This window comes from Hyperolius riggenbachi, chromosome 7, assembly GCF_040937935.1.
Source record: "Hyperolius riggenbachi isolate aHypRig1 chromosome 7, aHypRig1.pri, whole genome shotgun sequence".
In the NCBI taxonomy this organism is placed as follows: Eukaryota; Metazoa; Chordata; class Amphibia; order Anura; family Hyperoliidae; genus Hyperolius; species Hyperolius riggenbachi.
Genome location: NC_090652.1, coordinates 25,465,246 through 25,483,007, shown reverse-complemented (window position 1 = coordinate 25,483,007; position 17,762 = coordinate 25,465,246). Strand labels below are relative to the sequence as shown.

Sequence of the window (17,762 nt, the reverse complement as noted above, 5' to 3'; positions counted from 1 at the left end):
CCCACAAGGTCACTGTCTCGCGCGGGCGCGCGCACAGACAGGACCTGTATGCTCGGAGGAGGCACGTCAGCTGACCTGCCGGTTGACTGATGTCACAGGTGACTCCCGCGGCTCAGATTGGCTGATTCCGAGGTGGGAGTCACCCTCTGCTTCTTAAGCCTTCGGGCTTCATTCAGTCCCTGTCTGTTGTCGTGAATACATCCGTGTTAGCGCTCAGACCTTAGACTAGATCCCAGGTGTTGAAACCAAGGACTTCACACCTAGACTAGGATTATTATATTGTATTGATTATCTGTGTTTGACTCTGGCTATCCTCTGACTTCGCTCTAAGTTTACTGATTCTGTACCTCTCTGCCCATCTGATTAGTTGCTGAACCTCTGCCTGATTATTGATTACTCTTCTGCCTTACGATTCTATTCTGATCCTGTCCTCTCTGTTGCCAACCTTTGCCTGTCTGACCAATCTACTCACCAGTGGGCCCTCGCCACTGGTGAGGTGTCAGCTTCACCAGCTCCTCTGGTGAAGTTATTGCTAGTGACCTATTGTTCCTGCACCTCCTGCATCTAGGCTGCAGTACAGTCTGAATCGCCTGCTCCTCAGGTGATCATTAGTTGCAGTGCTGTTTGTACCTCCTGCTCCTAGGCTGCAGTACAGTCTGAATCGCCTGCTCCTCAGGTGATCATTAGTTGCAGTGCTGTTTGTACCTCCTGCTCCTAGGCTGCAGTACAGTCTGAATCGCCTGCTCCTCAGGTGATCACTAGTTGCAGTACTGTTTGTACCTCCTGCTCCTCTGGCTGCAGTACAGTCTTGATCACCTGTCCCTCAGGTGATCACTAGGCTGCAGTACTCTCGGAATCACCCGCTCCTCTGGAGATTCTATCTCTTCAGTTTCAGTATCTCCAGCTTGCTGGGGTTTGTACTTTCAGTGAACTGATAGTACCTCACCAGGCCCTCTGGTGAGGTCTCGCCAAACTATTAGTTACTGTACTCTATTACGGTCTCTGTATCTGATAGTACGTAGCCATCTCCTCTGGAAGGTCTGGCTGTACTTATCAGTGCTCTCGCAGCTAGTGCCCACCAGCACCTCAGGAGAGGCCTAGCCTTATTGGTTCTGAGGCTCATCAGCTCCACTGATGAGCACTCATTATTTATTCGTCAGTAGTCCCTAGCCAGCTCCTCTGGTAAGGACTAGTTAGCCTATTCTCTGTTTTCTCTCTGTTGGTACCTTCTCGAGTCCTCTGGGAAGGTCTGTTCAAAGCTGTTCAGTCGGTGTACTGATAGTGCCTTACCAGCCCCTCTGGTAAGGCCTTGCAAACTATTAAAGTTACGGTTGCACCAAGCACTACACTCATATCATCCTTGTAGCTATACTAGTATTATTGGTGATTCTGCAGATCACCACATAATCGAGTATAGCGTCTGCATTATTGGTGATTCTGCAGATCACCATATAATCAGACGTCTGAGTTGCGGCACCCAACCGTTACACATTGTAAGTGCAATTGTTTATGCGTGTTATGATTGAATAAAGAGTTAACGCACCATTGGAGCGCACCCTTGTCCCCTTGTATTAGTGGTACAGTGGTCAAGGCTGACATAAACCAACTAGTGCAAGTAAGGGAGATGAGAGGACATGGCGCCCAGTGCTGGGCTAGGTATGTGACTTGGAAGTGTCAGCTGTAGGCCCAAAATCAACTTTGACATTGAAGGAATTAGATTGATCTGTTTTCAACCAGCCAAAATTAGCATGCAAACTGTGCATAATCCTGCATCAACTCAGAATTATTTGCATCTCATGGAACATCCCTAGTTGGAAGCGAGAAACAGATCTACACGATTCTGTAAATCTGCATTAGTTCAAACTTTGTGTTCATGAGATATCTTTGTTCACTACAGCCAGACCACAACTCTCCATACCCAGAAAGGATGTCGAGAGTAACACAGAGACCACTCTGACCTGTATGGTGATGGGATTCTCTCCTCCGGACATTAAGATAATGTGGATTAGAGATCAGAAGATCTTGGACAATCAACAGTCGGGACAGCTGCAAAAAACTAAGCAGGGAACCTACCAAATGAACAGCACTATGACCTTCACACCAACCAAAGAAGACCGGAATGTGACTTTTTCCTGCAAAGTCCAACATGTTTCTCTACGGCAGCCAATACAAGAAGTCTTCACGCTCGTCTTTAAAGGTACGAATAACTGTCTTCTACGGAAGTAAAATCCTGTGCTGTCCTGTGGTAGCTGCCCGTATAAACATTGCCTTTGCTTCATTGACAGCTTAATCATTTTACTTTAGGGCAGTCTTTATGATTACTAGCAAATATGTGCTCATTGGACAGTGGTGTAACTACATTGTTCCAGGCTTCCTCGCAGATGTCTGTCTGCTGGGCCATCTCCCATTCAAAGCATTTAGCTAGACTAAAGCTGCGTACACACGTCGGATTTTTTTAAACGACTCGTCGTTTGGACGTCCGGTCGTTCAGTCGTCCGGACATCCAATCGGGCGTGTGTACAGTCCGTCGTTCAGCTGATTAGACTGGTCTTGAACGATTCGCCTGGCAGATCATTCAGCTGATAAGACTGGTCTTGAACGATCGGATCGTTCAAGTCCAGTCTTATCAGCTGAACGACGGACTGTACACAAGTCCGATTTGACGTCCGGACAACTGAACGACCGGACGTCCAAACGACGGGTCGTTTGAAAAAATCCGACGTGTGTACGAGCCTTTAGCTAGGCTACTAGACTAAAAGGACAACTGAAATTAGAAGAATATGGAGGCTGCCACATTTATTTCCTTTTAAGCAGTACCAGGTGCCTGGCTATCCTGCTTATCCTCAGCATATACAGATCAGGGGCTTGATTCACTAACCAGTGCTAACTAAGTTAGCATGTGTTAAGGCTTTGCACATGCAAACTAGGGCGCTAAGTAGTTTGCGCAGCAAAGCTGTTGCTTTTTGCATGCTATTTTAACGCGCACACAGCGTAACGCGGTGCACGAGCACGGCGCTACGCGATACGGTCCGTTCGTGTGCAAAATCAGCCACTTCACATGCAAAGTATGCTTATCACGCTACTTAGCACGCGAAGTGGCTGATTTTGCACGGGAACCGCGCAGCAATAAACTTTACACGCGCAAACTCTTACGTGCATATTTTCGCGTGAAGAGGCAGTTTGCACATGCTAAGGGGCTTTTCACTGGCGTGCTAACACTTAGCACGCTTTTTGTGAATCAAGCCACAGGTGTTTCTGACATTATTGTCAGATCTGACAAGATTAGCTGCATGCATGTTTCTGGTGTGATTCAGACACTACTGCAGCCAAATAGATTGGCAGGGCTGCCAGGCAACTGGTATTGTTTAAAAAGAAATAATTATGGCAGCCTCCATTTCCCTCTAACTTCAGTTGTAGTTGCAGTTGTAGTTGTTCAGTTGCATGTATCAGGAGTTGCATAATGATAGGCTGTACAGCACTTGTACGCTTAAAGGAGTTCTGTGGGGGTTCTGCTAAGGATAAAAACTGCCACTTACCTGGGGCTTCTATCTGCCCCATGTAGCTGTAATGTTCCATGCCGTCCTCCTCCGCTCCGCCATTTGCCGCCGCCGGTCCTGGTCTAGCGCGGCACGCCGCCCAACTGCGGCTGCGCGGCCGTGCTCGCTCCCGCCCACGTCATCAGAAGCTTACTGCGCAGTACAAGAAAACTTTGTACTGCACCTTCACAGTAAGCGTCCGATGACACAAACGGCAGCGCGCATTATTCGGCTATGACAGACGAATAATGCCCGGTGCCAGCGGTGGGGAACGGCAGATCGGAGGAGGACGGTGTGGGACATTACTGCTACAGGGGGCAGATAGAAGCCCCAGGTGAGTGGCGGTTTTTATCCTTAGCAAACACCCACAGAACCCCTTTAAGAGGAGTAAGTAGTACCTGTCACGCTGCCGGAATGAGGTAATGTGTGGTGCTCTGCTGCTGCTTTGCATTTTAAGTACAGGAGCAGCCCCCTCCATAGCCCCTCCTCACCCCGATGGCAGGAGTCTCAGGGGCTCAAAGCCCTTGCCATGGGCGTATGCTAAAGCAGGTCTAAGTCAAAGCCAAGCTGCTCTGTGTGCATTTTCTGACCAATTTGGGAACTGGCCACCAGGGTTGCTCAAATCCGAATTCGGGAGATACCCGGATAGTTCTATCCAGATATCTCCCAGTAAAGCTGTGCAGGGGGGGAGCGGGGGGGGGGCAAACTTACCTGTCTGACGTCTTCTTAGCTCCGTCCTCGGCACCTCCCACGATGCGTTCCACGCGCCGGTCACGTGACTCCAAACACTTCCTCCTTTCCGTGTTGAAAGAAGGAAGTGTTTGGAGTCACGTGATGCGCGTGGACTGCATCGTGGGAGGCACCAGGGATGGAGCTAAGAAGACGTCAGACAGGTAAGTTTGCCCCCCCGCTCCCCCCCTGCACGGCTTTACTGGGAGATATCCGGATAGAACTATCCGGGTATCTCCCGAATTCGGATTTGAGCATGTCTGCTGGCCACACCTAACATATACATATAATACAAGCTATCCTGTTTAATGTTTTTTTTTTAATCATCCCCAGAATGTCAATATCACCTATGCGTATACCTACAGTGGGTTGCAAAAGTATTCGGCCCCCTTGAAGTTTTCCACATTTTGTCACATTACTGCCACAAACATGAATCAATACAAACATGCATCAATCTTATTGGAATTCCACATGAAAGACCAATACAAAGTGGTGTACATGTGAGAAGTGGATCGAAAATCATACATGATTTCAAACATTTTTTTACAAATAAATAACTGCAAAGTGGGGTGTGAGTAATTATTCGGCCCCCTGAGTCAATACTTTGTAGAACCACCTTTTGCTGCAATTACAGCTGCCAGTCTTTTAGGGTATGTCTCCACCAGCTTTGCACATCTAGAGCCTGAAATCCTTGCCAATTCTTCTTTGCAAAACAGCTCCAGCTCAGTCAGATTAGATGGACAGCGTTTGTGAACAGCAATAAAATTGATTCATGTCTGTGGCAGTAATATGACAAAATGTGGAAAACGTCAAGGGGGCCGAATATTTTTGCAACCCACTGTATATACATTTTAGAGATGACTGCACATGTACGTTTAAGGGGTGCATACACACACCTAATTACTGTCTCCTGCGGGGATTAGAACTTGACTCCTTGGGCAACAGTTTGGGGCTGTTGCTCCCAATATTCTCTTAGACAACCTCTGAGGCTGTCACAGAGCAGCTGTATTTGTACTGACATTAGATTACACACAGGTGCACTCTATTTAGTCATTAGCACTCATCAGGCAATGTCTATAGGCAATTGACTGCACTCAGATCAAATCATTTTTTGTGTGTGAAAAATTATAACCTTTTTGCAAAATTTTTGGCACTTTGCAAATTTGTATTGAAGTCTAATGCTGGGTACACACAGTGTGTTCCCGCACTCGATTCCCTGCTCGATTCCCGTCGATTCCTGGCCGCTTGATTATTTCCGACATGTCTGATTCGCGTTTCGATGGATAGTTAGGTCGATTTGGCATACTTTACATGAGAATCACCGAAACAATCATCGAAACGCGCTCGGAAATAATTGAGTGGCTGAGAATCGAGCGGGGCATCGAGTGCGGGAACGCACCGTGTGTACCCAGCGTAAGGGGCAGATTTTTGCAGTTGATTGCAAAGCTCCCATACATTATATTGACACCAAATTTGGTATGTTTATCAAGGCTAACCCATGGAACATGTAGAATTTATTTTTTCCCAAAATTAACTTATAGTTTTTGAAAAACAAAAATCTAGCAGAAAACACACTTTTAGGGCTGGTGCACACCGAGCGGCTTTTTGGGCGTTTTCAGATCCGCTTGCGGCTGCGGATCTGCTTGGTCAATGTATCTCAATGGGGTGGTGCACACCAGAGCGGCAGGCGTTTTGCAGAAACGAAAAATGCCTGGGTGAGGCATTTTTTGGATTGCGGATGCGTTTCTGCCTCAATGTTAAGTATAGGAAAAACGCAAACCGCTCTGAAAAACGGCACTTCAGAGCGGTTTTGCAGGCGTTTTTGTTACAGAAGCTGTTCAGTAACAGCTTTACTGTAACAATATATGAAATCTACTATACTGAAAACCGCAGCAGCAATCCGCAAAACGCTAGCAAAATGCCTCATAAAAATAAAAAAAAGCGTTTAAAAATCTGCTAGCATTTTGCGGATCTGCTAGCGGGTTTTGGTGTGCACCAGCCCTCAAAGAGACCCTGTAATATAAAAAAGTCCCGTGGGGGGTACTTACCTTGGGAGGGGGAAGCCTCCGGGTCCAATGAGGCTTCCCCCTCCCCTGTAGCTGCAAGCAATCCAGCGCTGGCTCCCCTGAAGCCTCCCGCAATCCTCCCCTAACAAGCATGACAAGCAGAGATTTATTTACCTCTCCGGCATCCAGCGCAGGCGCAGTAGCAGCTCTTCCTTCGGGTAAGTCGGAAATAGCAAAACCCAATCATATCCGCTCCACTTCGCAGATGCAAAAGGACTCACACCTGTGCAGTACAGCAGATTGAACGGGTTCGGCTATTTTTGCCTTTCCCGAACTGAAAAACCGCTAGTACGCCTGCGCTGGATGCTGGAGAGGTAAATATTTACATCGCTGCACTTCGGGGGACCCGGGCGGACTAATGGAGGCACGGAGGAGGACGGGGAAGCCTCCTTCGGATCCAGAGGCTTCCCCCTCCCGAGGTAAGTATCCCCAGAGGGATTTTTTTTATTACAGGTTTTCTTAATAGTGCAGTATCCTATTGAAGTGGATTTTGGCTCATTGTAAATTAACCAGGTAAATTGGGTGCTGACATAGACCACAATAGTATTGTTTTTCTATGCAGTGTACAATAATAATATAATATGTGTGGGTGGGGCTAGCATTAGGTACTGTTGGGTGTGTCCAAGGCTAGGATTTAGTGACTGCATGTTCACTGGCCAGTCCATGCAGGGGTGATCATTTTGGCATATCCCGCACCCTTCTGACTCGCTTCTACTCCATTATCATTGAGCCGATTCTCTGCTCCTCCATCATTGTATGTAGAGTGACCATATTTTTGTGGGTCCAACCTGGGACGGGGAGGGGGGCGTGGGGGGGGGGGAGGCGCGCGCAGCGCGCCGCGGCGAAAAGTGGGAAGGAGTGAGGAGCGCGCAGCGGCGAAGACTGGGGGAGGGGGGCTGCCGCGCCGCAAAAATGGGCGTGGCCATGACATTGTATGGGCGGAGCTAACGTAATGATGTAACAGCGAGGCATAAGAAAGCAGTGTTTACGCCATGATGTGGACAAACGAGACTTTGTATCATGGGTGTGCAGAAACTGTGTGATGCTAATAGTATACCGTAACCACAAAGCAGCAAACATAGCCATCTATGACCATTAAATAATAAATGCAGTAACAGTTACCCCGGACACCAGAAAATAAACGCAATAGGCAACATGTCAGCACAAAATAACCGCAATGCGGGCAACATGTCAGTATAAAATAAATGCAATGCGGGCAAACATGTCAGTACAAAATAAACGCAATGCGGGCAAACATTTCACCAGAAAATAAACACAATGCAGGCAAACATTTCACCAGAAAATAAACGCAATGCGGGCAAACATGTCAGTACAAAATAAACGCAATGCGGGCAACATGTCAGTACAAAATAAACGCAATGCGGGCAAACATTTCACCAGACAATAAACGCAATGCGGGCAAACATGTCAGTACAAAATAAACGCAATGCGGGCAACATGTCAGTACAAAATAAACGCAATGCGGGCAAACATTTCACCAGACAATAAACGCAATGCGGGCAAACATGTCAGTTAAAAATAAACGCAATGCGGGCAACATGTCGGTACAAAATAAACGCAATGCGGGCAAACATTTCACCAGAAAAGAAACGCAATGCGGGCAAACATTTCACCAGAAAAGAAGCGCAATGCGGGCAAACATTTCACCAGAAAAGAAACGCACTGCGGGCAAACATTTCACCAGAAAAGAAACGCACTGCGGGCAAACATTTCACCAGAAAAGAAACGCAATGCGGGCAAACATTTCACCAGAAAAGAAACGCACTGCGGGCAAACATTTCACCAGAAAAGAAACGCACTGCGGGCAAACATTTCACCAGAAAAGAAACAATGCGGGCAAACAATAACATTTCACTAGAAAAGAAACAATGCGGGCAAACATTTCACCAGAAAAGAAACAATGCGGGCAAACATTTCACCGGAAAAGAAACAATGCGGGCAAACATTTCACCGGAAAAGAAACAATGCGGGCAAACATTTCACCAGAAAAGAAACAATGCGGGCAAACATTTCACCTGGAAAAGAAACAATGCGGGCAAACATTTCACCAGAAAAGAAACAATGCGGGCAAACATTTCACCTGGAAAAGAAAGCATTTACTCACCTGGCAGAAGTGTCCGGCCTCTGGCGCGCTGCTCCGTCCCGGGACCGTCTTGTTCCTCCTGCTCTGGTCTCCCGCGCTGACAGGGCTACGGCAAGATGGCGCCCGAAGCCCTGTACTAGAGACACAAATAGGTCTCCAGTACAGGGCTCCGGCAGCCATCTTGCCGTAGCCCTGCTCGCCTGCTGGTGTCGGAAACAGACACCGGAAGAGGAGGCTGGAGCGGGGCTGCGGGCAATGAACTGGCACGGCGTCTATAGACGCTGCTGCCAGTTCATTGAGGAGAGAGTGGCCAGAGTCCCGAGGCCGGGACGTCCCGCTGCTTAAAGCGGGACGTTTCCCAGGACCTCATTAAGCCTGGGACAGCGGACCCCGAATCCGGGACGTGTCCCGGGCAATCCGGGACGTCTGGTCACTCTATTGTATGGTACGTAGGCACCTCTGCCAGGGACAAACACAAGCTACAGAGAGTTATCAAAGCCGTCGAGAACATAATTGGGATCCCCCTCCCATCTCTACACCTTCTGTACTTCTCTAGACTGCAATCCAGGGCAGCTAGGATTGCAAAAGACCCCTCTCACTCCGGCAACCACTACCTCCGCTTACTCCCATCAGATAAATTCTTCAGGACCATCTCCACCAGGACCTCCAGGCACAGGAACTTCTTCTTCCCCCAAGCTGTCCGGGCCCTCAACTTTGTCCCACCAAAATTTAGCAATTCTCGCTGTGTAATACAAGTTGTAACTAGCAATCCACACTGTGTTATGTAAGTTGTAATAAGTACATATCCCATCCCTTGTGTTGTATGTACCCATGTATACGTTTTCTGCCCATGTATATCTGTGGTGCTGTCTGTGCCAAAAAGAATTCCTTGTACGATACCGTGTACTTAGTGATTAAAATATATTCTATTCTATCATTTATGAAAACTGAACAGATGATAGACTGAAGACTAATTTCAAAAAGTTGGTCAATCTCTTTCTTCTTGTCTTACATTTGAGGCCTACATGGCAAGAAGTCTCACCTTCTGTTCCTTATGAACTCTAACCAGTGCAGTAACCATGTAATTTTAGGATTACAGTAAAATCTCAATTATCCAGTACCGACTGGGATCGCCTGATGCCAGATAAGTGTGCTGTCAGGCTTGTCCGGTCAACCGCTATGAGTCAGGCTGTATGCCTATATGACTGACCTTTAACCCAGCCATAATGCCTGTCGGAAACTCCTGCCACGTCTATTTGAAAAGGGTGCCTGGAAAAAAGGGAGTCCGGTGTAGCCCATATATGCCAAATTCGGCTACAAAAAGGGCGCCTGGTGTAGCCCATGTACCAGTGATGGCTAACCTTGGCACTCCAGCTGTGGTGGAACTACAAGTCCCATGAGCCATTGCAATACTCTGACAGCTCTAAGCATAACTCGGGGAGGCAGAGGCATGATGAGATTTGGAGTTTTATCACAGCTGGAGTGCCAATATATATGCCAAATCCGGCTACAGAGGGCGCCCGGTGTAGCCTATATGCCAAATTCAGCTGCGAAGGGCACCTGGTGTAGCCCATATATGCCAAATTTGGCTACAAAAGGCTCCTGGTGTAGCCGAAAAAGCTAGTTTTAGTTTATAAAAAGGATGCTGTTATAGGCAAAATTTGTTGGGCTATAAAAGACCGCTGGATATAGCTGAGAAAAGTTATTACTATGACCTAACTTCTCCCTGATCTCACACAGAGTCCTCCCCTGGTGGTGCCTAACCCTAACCCCCCTGGTGGTGCCTAACCCTAACCCCCCCTGGTGGTGCCTAACGCTAACCCCTCCCTGGTAGTGCCTAAACCCTAAGAAAGCCCCTGGGGATTACTATGACCTAACTTCTCCCTACTCTCACAAAGAACACTCCCCTAACCCCCCTGGTGGTGCCTAACCCTAAGACCCCCAAGGTGGTGCCTAAACCTAAGACCCCCCCAGGTGGTGCCTAACCCTAAGACCTCCCAGGTGGTGCCTAACCCTAAGACCTCCCAGGTGGTGCCTAACCCAAAGACTACCCTGGTGGTGCCTAACCCTAAGACTCCCCTGGTGGTGCCTAACCCTTAGACATCCCTGCTTGTGAGGCCTAATCCTAACCCCCCTGCACCCCCGAATCAAAAATCTAGGGTTTAAAAGGGTGCCCTTTTGTAGCTAAATCAAGAACCTTGTAGCCAAAAACCTTGTAGCTGAATAAAAAATATGGGCTACAAAGGGGCGCCCTTTGGTAGCAGAATCAAAAACCTTGTAGCCGAATAAAAAATATGGGCTACAAAGGGGCGCCCTTTTGTAGCAGAATCAAAAACTTTGTAGCCGAAAACCTTGTAGCTGAATAAATAATATGGGCTACAAAGGGGTGCCCTACTGTAGCCGAAAACCTTGTAGCCGAAAAAAAAATGGGCTACAAAGGAGTGCCCTACTGTAGCCGAAAACCTTGTAGCAGAAAAAATGTGGGCTACAAAGGGGCGTCCGCTTGTAGCCGATATCAAAACTCGGGTGCCCTTTTTTTCCACCACCTTGTAACCGATATTTGCAGAAATAGCATTGATGTGTATGGAGGTGCCCTTTTCATACAGGCAGCTCAGGCGCCTTTTTCAAAGGAACCCCTCCTGCCTAATGCAAACTACAAAACCCTGCTGGCAGGTGTAGCATACAAACTGACAGACATCAATCACCAAACAAAGCAAGGAAAAACGTAAACACAGTATACTGAATAGTCATCTGAGGCTTATAGTAAACGGAGAACAGAGGCGCCAGCAGGGTAAAAGTGGATAAAACCTTTAAAATTTGCTTGGAGGAAGCGGTGGACTTACCTCCATAAAGCAGACACAAAAGACTGTATAATAGTAATTACATTTATTGTATAGTACCCCAAAAGTGCAACGCGTTTCGCAGGCAACGCCCGCTTCATCAGGCAATAAACGTGGGGACAAACAGAATTTCAGCAGAATTTCAGCCTCACTGAGGCGCTACTCCTGCTACTGCTGAAATTCTGTTTGTCCCCACGTTTATTGCCTGATGAAGCGGGCGTTGCCTGCGAAACGCGTTGCACTTTTGGGGTACTATACAATAAATGTGATTACTATTATACAGTCTTTTGTGTCTGCTTTATGGAGGTAAGTCCACCGCTTCCTCCAAGCAAATTTTAAAGGTTTTATCCACTTTTACCTTGCTGGCGCCTCTGTTCTCCGTTTACTGTACCGTGTCCACCCCTGGTGGTGGGGTGATCTACCCCTTTTCTGATCTACAGAGAGCGACTTCTTAATCCTGAGTGAGGACAGGTCTAATCTCCTCACCTGCCTATATAGTGGTTGCCTTTGTGGTAACCCACGTTTGTGAGTATACTCTTCTCACTTATTATCTTTACTAATTTTTTGCTGAACTTACTACACTATATTGGGCTCTCGGTTTCTCTAACCTTATCTGAGGCTTATAGATTGAGGCAATCCAGGCGATAGCAGTTTAGCAGATTATGAGTAATCACTGGACAGATGCATGGTCAAACGAGCCAGGGTCGGTCCAGGCGGCAGTAAAGGGAATACTAGCTGGGTCGGCAACAGGTAATCCAATAGAAGCGTGGTCAGGTTCAATCCGGGTCGGTAACAGGTAATCCAATAGAAGCGTGATCAGATTCAAGCCGGGTCAGTAACAGGTAATCCAATCTGAAAGAAGCTTGGTCAAGAGACAGACACAAGTCGGCAGCAAGACAAGCAGCTTGGTGAGCGCAATCTCAGCAACAAGCCCAGCATAGGCTATCACGGGCGATGACAGAGGGCACTCACCTTACAGTTATACAAGGACTAACCAATCAGAAAGTAAAGGAATCCAAAGTAACCAATCAACAGAGAGTGTGTCAGCAGGGAGGCTGACATGCAATGGACACACGTGGTTCATTTTTACAGCGGTGGAGCGCCTACTGAGAGCGCGTTCGATGCTTATCCAATGGAAGCTGAGCACCATGCGCTCCAGTGACGTCAGAGACAGGCCGAGACCCAGAGGTTTGCGCCTCAGCGTTGGTCTCGGCGTTCCGCCGCCATGAGCGGCCACCGGATCTTACATGTGCCTTGTTGTTGCATGAGACTCCAAGCTCAAGAAAGGTCCAACTAATACAGTGCTATACACCAAATACATAGCATGAACTCTGTATTAAATCCAGTCTTTAAGCACAGCAGAGCCCACAAACAGTCTAAGAAGTTGGTCTTCACCACTGTGGGTACCGCCAGGAATTTGTGCTGTTTGGTTGAGACAGTTGAGTTTTGGATAACTGGGATTCTACTGAATTTCAAGCTTGCTATATATATATATACCCTTAATTTATTGTAGAGAATGTCAAAAAATGTTAGTAATTTAGCGATACAAGAAAGTATTATAATAATATTTTTTTTTTTGTTATTCCGTAGAAGAGTCGTATACTGTGGCCATTATTTTCTGCTCTGTCCTAGCAGTATGCTCAGTAATTGCAGCCGTGATGAGTATCTTCTGGTTCAGGCGACAACAAACTAATGAAGGTAAAACACTGAAACTTGTAGATTCTAAAGGAAATAGTTGAAAGCACTAAAAACTTTAGCAGTGTGCCTGTGAATTGTTCAAAATGTGAATGATGTATTCAAATTTGGGATTGTCCTCCGTGAACCTAAGGACTTCTGCTTTTTGATATTTATTGTAAAATTCACTCTTGAAATGATTAATTAATTAACAGAGGTGCCTGGCTCTTCTACTGACCACATATGCTATTGCTCCGTTGTTATTGCCTGATGAAGCAGGATCAAACCTGCGAAACGTGTTGCATATTTGGAGTTCATAAACAAAATATATTGACTGTCTTTACTACAGTCGTTGTGTGTCTACTTGGAGGAGGTAAGTCCACCACTACCTCCTCTATTTACCAAGAATTTGGTTTTTAAGCTCATTTAGCTTCCTTTTATCCTTTTGGCGCCTCTGTTCTCCTGCATAATATTGAAATGATTAATGTTTGCTTATTTTTTATATTTATTTTTTTGATCATGTTTATTTTAAGTTTCTCTAATTCTCAGTTGTAATCTGGGCCTCAGAGTCAGGCCTGTTTGGTCTTAATGACCATTGTTACTCTTATTTCTCATGTCCCCCCTTTCCTATAATAATTTACAGATTTCACAGTAATGGATATTGAAGGTCCCGCTAAGATGGTTGCTGGACAGAAAGCTGCTCTGTCCTGCATTGCGATTGGCTGCACAGCACACACAACTGTGACTTGGCTGGAGAAAAGAGATGGGCGTCTCAGTGAGGTCCCAAAGTCACCTGGAGATCCCGAGGAAGAGGAGAGGCTTCTGGGTACACAGTATAAGGTCACATCACAGAGAGATGGAGCACAGCTTTCATCTACACTAACATTCACACCAGATGTGGTCCAGCACAGAGACGTAACCCTCATCTGTAGATATACCCATAGAGGAGAGAACATGGAGAGAACGTATATCTGCAGCCCTATGCCTGGTAAGAAGCTTATGATAATCAATCCATGGCTTCTGTTTACTGTTATTATTTGTTTAAAAAAGATAATTCAACTGATATTTCAGTTATAAGTTTAGAAGACAATTAAAACAAACTGGCTTGGACTAAGGGTCATTTCACACTTATGTGCAGTGCTGTCCGCATTGAGTGTGCCACGCACGGTAACATGAAAGTCCATTGACTTTCATGGTACCGTCCCTAGTTGAAAAAAATAATCCAAAAGGTCTGCACACTGGATGAACCAAGTTCCAAATGTATTCAAGTATCGTGACACAAATCCACTCCATACACCAACAAGTCATTTCGGGGCCCCGTAGGGTCCCCTTTGTCAAGGCAACAAGATACAGAATGGAAATTATTGTTTCATAGTTGAGAAAACACTCCCGAGAGTTGCGACGCAATGCATCCAGGAATACTTTATCGCTAGTGATTTCATGTCAAATTAGGGTTCTTTCACACATGCCAAAGCGTACACAAATGCATTTTCATGCACACGTTACCGCCGCACGACACAGCGGGGGCCCGTTTCAGCACAAATTGGCAGTGAATAATGGACCAAAACTATAAATATAAACCTCTCCCTCTCACCCTTAAAGGGAGTCTGAAGTAATAAATAAATCAAAAAACAGATACTCACCTGAGGAGAGGGAAGGCTCCTCAAGGTGCCCGTATTGCAGCACTGGCTCGCCTGTTAGCAGTCTCCGACCAATCAGAAGTTTTTGGAAAACTTCAGGAGCTTTGGAAGTCTTCGGGAGCGTTCGGGCGGCTCCACACTGTGCATGCACAAGCACGCTGTTTCGCACATGTGCAGTACAGAGCCACCTAACTTCAGGAGCCGAAGCCTCCTGTGGTGGGAGATTTTGAATCCAGCACCGGAATGCGAGGGCCGTGAGGAGAACAGGAAGGCTCTACAGGACCCAGAGCCTTCCTTCTCCTCAGGTGAGTATCTGTTTTATGTTTTTATTTTCACTTCAGATTTACTTTAATGCAGAGCAGCAACGTACTGTGCACATAATTATGTTGCCAAGGTGCCGCTCTCTCCTCTTCATTCTGCAGCACAGCAGCCTGCACCAACGTTTCTCTGTGAGGCCCTGATGCGTGTCACATGACTGCGGGGGCCTTACAGAGGGATGCTGGTGTACTGCAGAGCGCAGAGAAGAGAGCGGAGCCGTGACAATGTAAGTACAGTATGTTCACCCAGTACTGCTGCTTTATAAAAAAAAAGGTTCCTGTGAGTAGTGTCACTCCTCCCATATTAAAAAGTGCAACTTATGCAAGTCTCTACTTTCACAGTAGACTTTTGCTGGCTTCACGTTATTCACAGTAGGAGAGAACGCAAAAAAGAAGTTAGCTCAGGCTTCACTTACCGGAAAAAAATCTACAAAGTTTATTGTGGACAATCTCAAGGCATAATGAAAAACACACAATTAAAAACACTCAAAAGAATTGGAGAAGCGTCAAAGAATATAGAGGGATCTGCCCCCACTCACACACGCACCACATATACACACTGCTGCCATGCTCACTCTATGCCTATAGAGCATGTCCTGACTGAGTAGTCAATGCACATAGGATATTGGATATCTGACTAGCTAGATATTTGTCCAACACACAAAAATAAATGTGAATTGAGGCTGACAGCTGACTTATTCATATATATATATATATTTTTTGCTGAACAGCTGTCAGCCTCACTTCACACAATAAACTTTGTATATTTTTAAGTGAGGCCGGACCTAGGTTCTTTTTTTTTTTTCGCTCTCCTTTGCTAAGTTTAAAACTTAAGTTACAGGCCCACTGCGTACTGGCGTGTATGTGTTAGAGGTGAACTCTATTGCCCAATATATATATAACGCAAGAACCGATTGTTTTCTGAGTTTGAGGGCTATTCACCCCCTTTCAAGTTCACATTATTCACAACCATATAAAGTAGGTCACCATGTGTTCAGTAATTGCTCTTTCACTTCAGACTTACAGTGGTGTGAAAAACTATTTGCCCCCTTCCTGATTTCTTATTATTTTGCATGTTTGTCACACTTAAATGTTTCTGCTCATCAAAAACCGTTAACTATTAGTCAAAGATAACATAATTGAACATAAAATGCAGTTTTAAATGATGGTTTTTATTATTTAGTAAGAAGAAAAACCTCCAAATCTACATGGCCCTGTGTGAAAAAGTAATTGCCCCCCTTGTTAAAAAATAACTTAACTGTGGTTTATCACACCTGAGTTCAATTTCTGTAGTCACCCCCAGGCCTGATTACTGCCACACCTGTTTCAATCAAGAAATCACTTAAGTAGGAGCTATCTGACACAGAGAAGTAGACCAAAAGCACCTCAAAAGCTAGACATCATGCCAAGATCCAAAGAAATTCAGGAACAAATGAGAACAAAAGTACTGTAATTGAGATCTATCTGTCTGGTAAAGGTTATAAAGCCATTTCTAAAGCTTTGGGACTCCAGCGAATCACAGTGAGAGCCATTATCCACAAATGGCAAAACCATGGAACATGGTGATGAACCTTCCCAGGAGTGGCCGGCCGACCAAAATTACCCCAAGATCGCAGAGAAAACTCATCAGAGAGGCCACAAAAGACCCCAGGACAACATCTAAAGAACTGCAGGCCTCACTTGCCTCAATTAAGGTCAGTGTTCACAACTCCACCATAAGAAAGAGACTGGGCAAAAACAGCCTGCATGGCAGATATCCATGGCACAAACCACTTTTAAGCAAAAAGAACATTAAGGCTCGTCTCAATTTTGCTAAAAAACATCTCAATGATTGCCAAGACTTTTGGGAAAATACCGTGTGGACCGACGAGACAAAAGTTGAACTTTTTGGAAGGTGCGTGTCCTGTTACATCTGGCGTAGAAGTAACACAGCATTTTAGCAAAAGAACATCATACCAACAGTAAAATATGGTGGTGGTAGTGTGATGGTCTGGGGTTGTTTTGCTGCTTCAGGACCTGGAAGGCTTGCTGTGATAGATGGAACCATGAATTCTACTGTCTACCAAAAAATCCTGAAGGAGAATGTCCGGCCATCTGTTCGTCAACTCAAGCTGAAGTGTTCTTGGGTGCTGCAGCAGGACAATGACCCAAAACACACCAGCAAATCCACCTCTGAATGGCTGAAGAAAAACAAAAAGAAGACTTTGGAGTGGCCTAGTTAAAGTCCTGACCTGGATCCTATTGAGATGTTGTGGCATGACCTTAAAAAGGCGGTTCATGCTAGAAAACCCTCAAATAAAGCTGAATTACAACAATTCTGCAAAGATGAGTGGGCCAAAATTCCTCCAGAGCGCTGTAAAAGACTTGTTGCAAGTTATCGCAAACGCTTGATTGCAGTTATTGCTGCTAAGGGTGGCCCAACCAGTTATTAGGTTCAGGGGGCAATTTCTTTTTCACACAGGGCCATGTAGGTTTTGAGTTTTTTTTCTCACTTAATAATAAAAAACATCATTTAACACTGCATTTTGTGTTCAATTATGTTATCTTTGACTAATAGTTAACAGTTTTTGATGAGCAGAAACATTTAAGTGTGACAAACATGCAAAAGAATAAGAAATCAGGAAGGGGGCAAATAGTTTTTCACACCACTGTATATGTCAATAAAGGCAAAGTTTGGAAGAGCGAACCTCCTTTATCAAGCCATGTCATATGTCTTACAAGTGTAACACACAACTCTCCTTTTATACATACTCTCTATGGAAAATAAACCAATCACATGGCCAAGTCACCTGTGGTGGGAGACCAATCAGCTCCTGGTATCCCTATGCAGACGTTAATCTGAGGATCAACCAATCC

At 45.8% G+C, this 17,762-nt stretch overlaps 1 protein-coding gene across 2 annotated transcripts in view; it reads left to right on the top strand.

The window, feature by feature from the left end:
- Positions 1–17,762, top strand: part of LOC137524176 (uncharacterized) — a 128,050-nt gene that overhangs the window by 30,200 nt on the left and 80,088 nt on the right. For both annotated transcript variants that reach the window (XM_068243756.1, XM_068243754.1), the window contains exons 4-6: positions 1,898–2,197; positions 12,866–12,973; positions 13,593–13,937. In XM_068243756.1, coding sequence (XP_068099857.1) covers positions 1,898–2,197; positions 12,866–12,973; positions 13,593–13,937 — 753 coding nt within the window. The remainder of the gene's footprint in view (positions 1–1,897; positions 2,198–12,865; positions 12,974–13,592; positions 13,938–17,762) is intronic.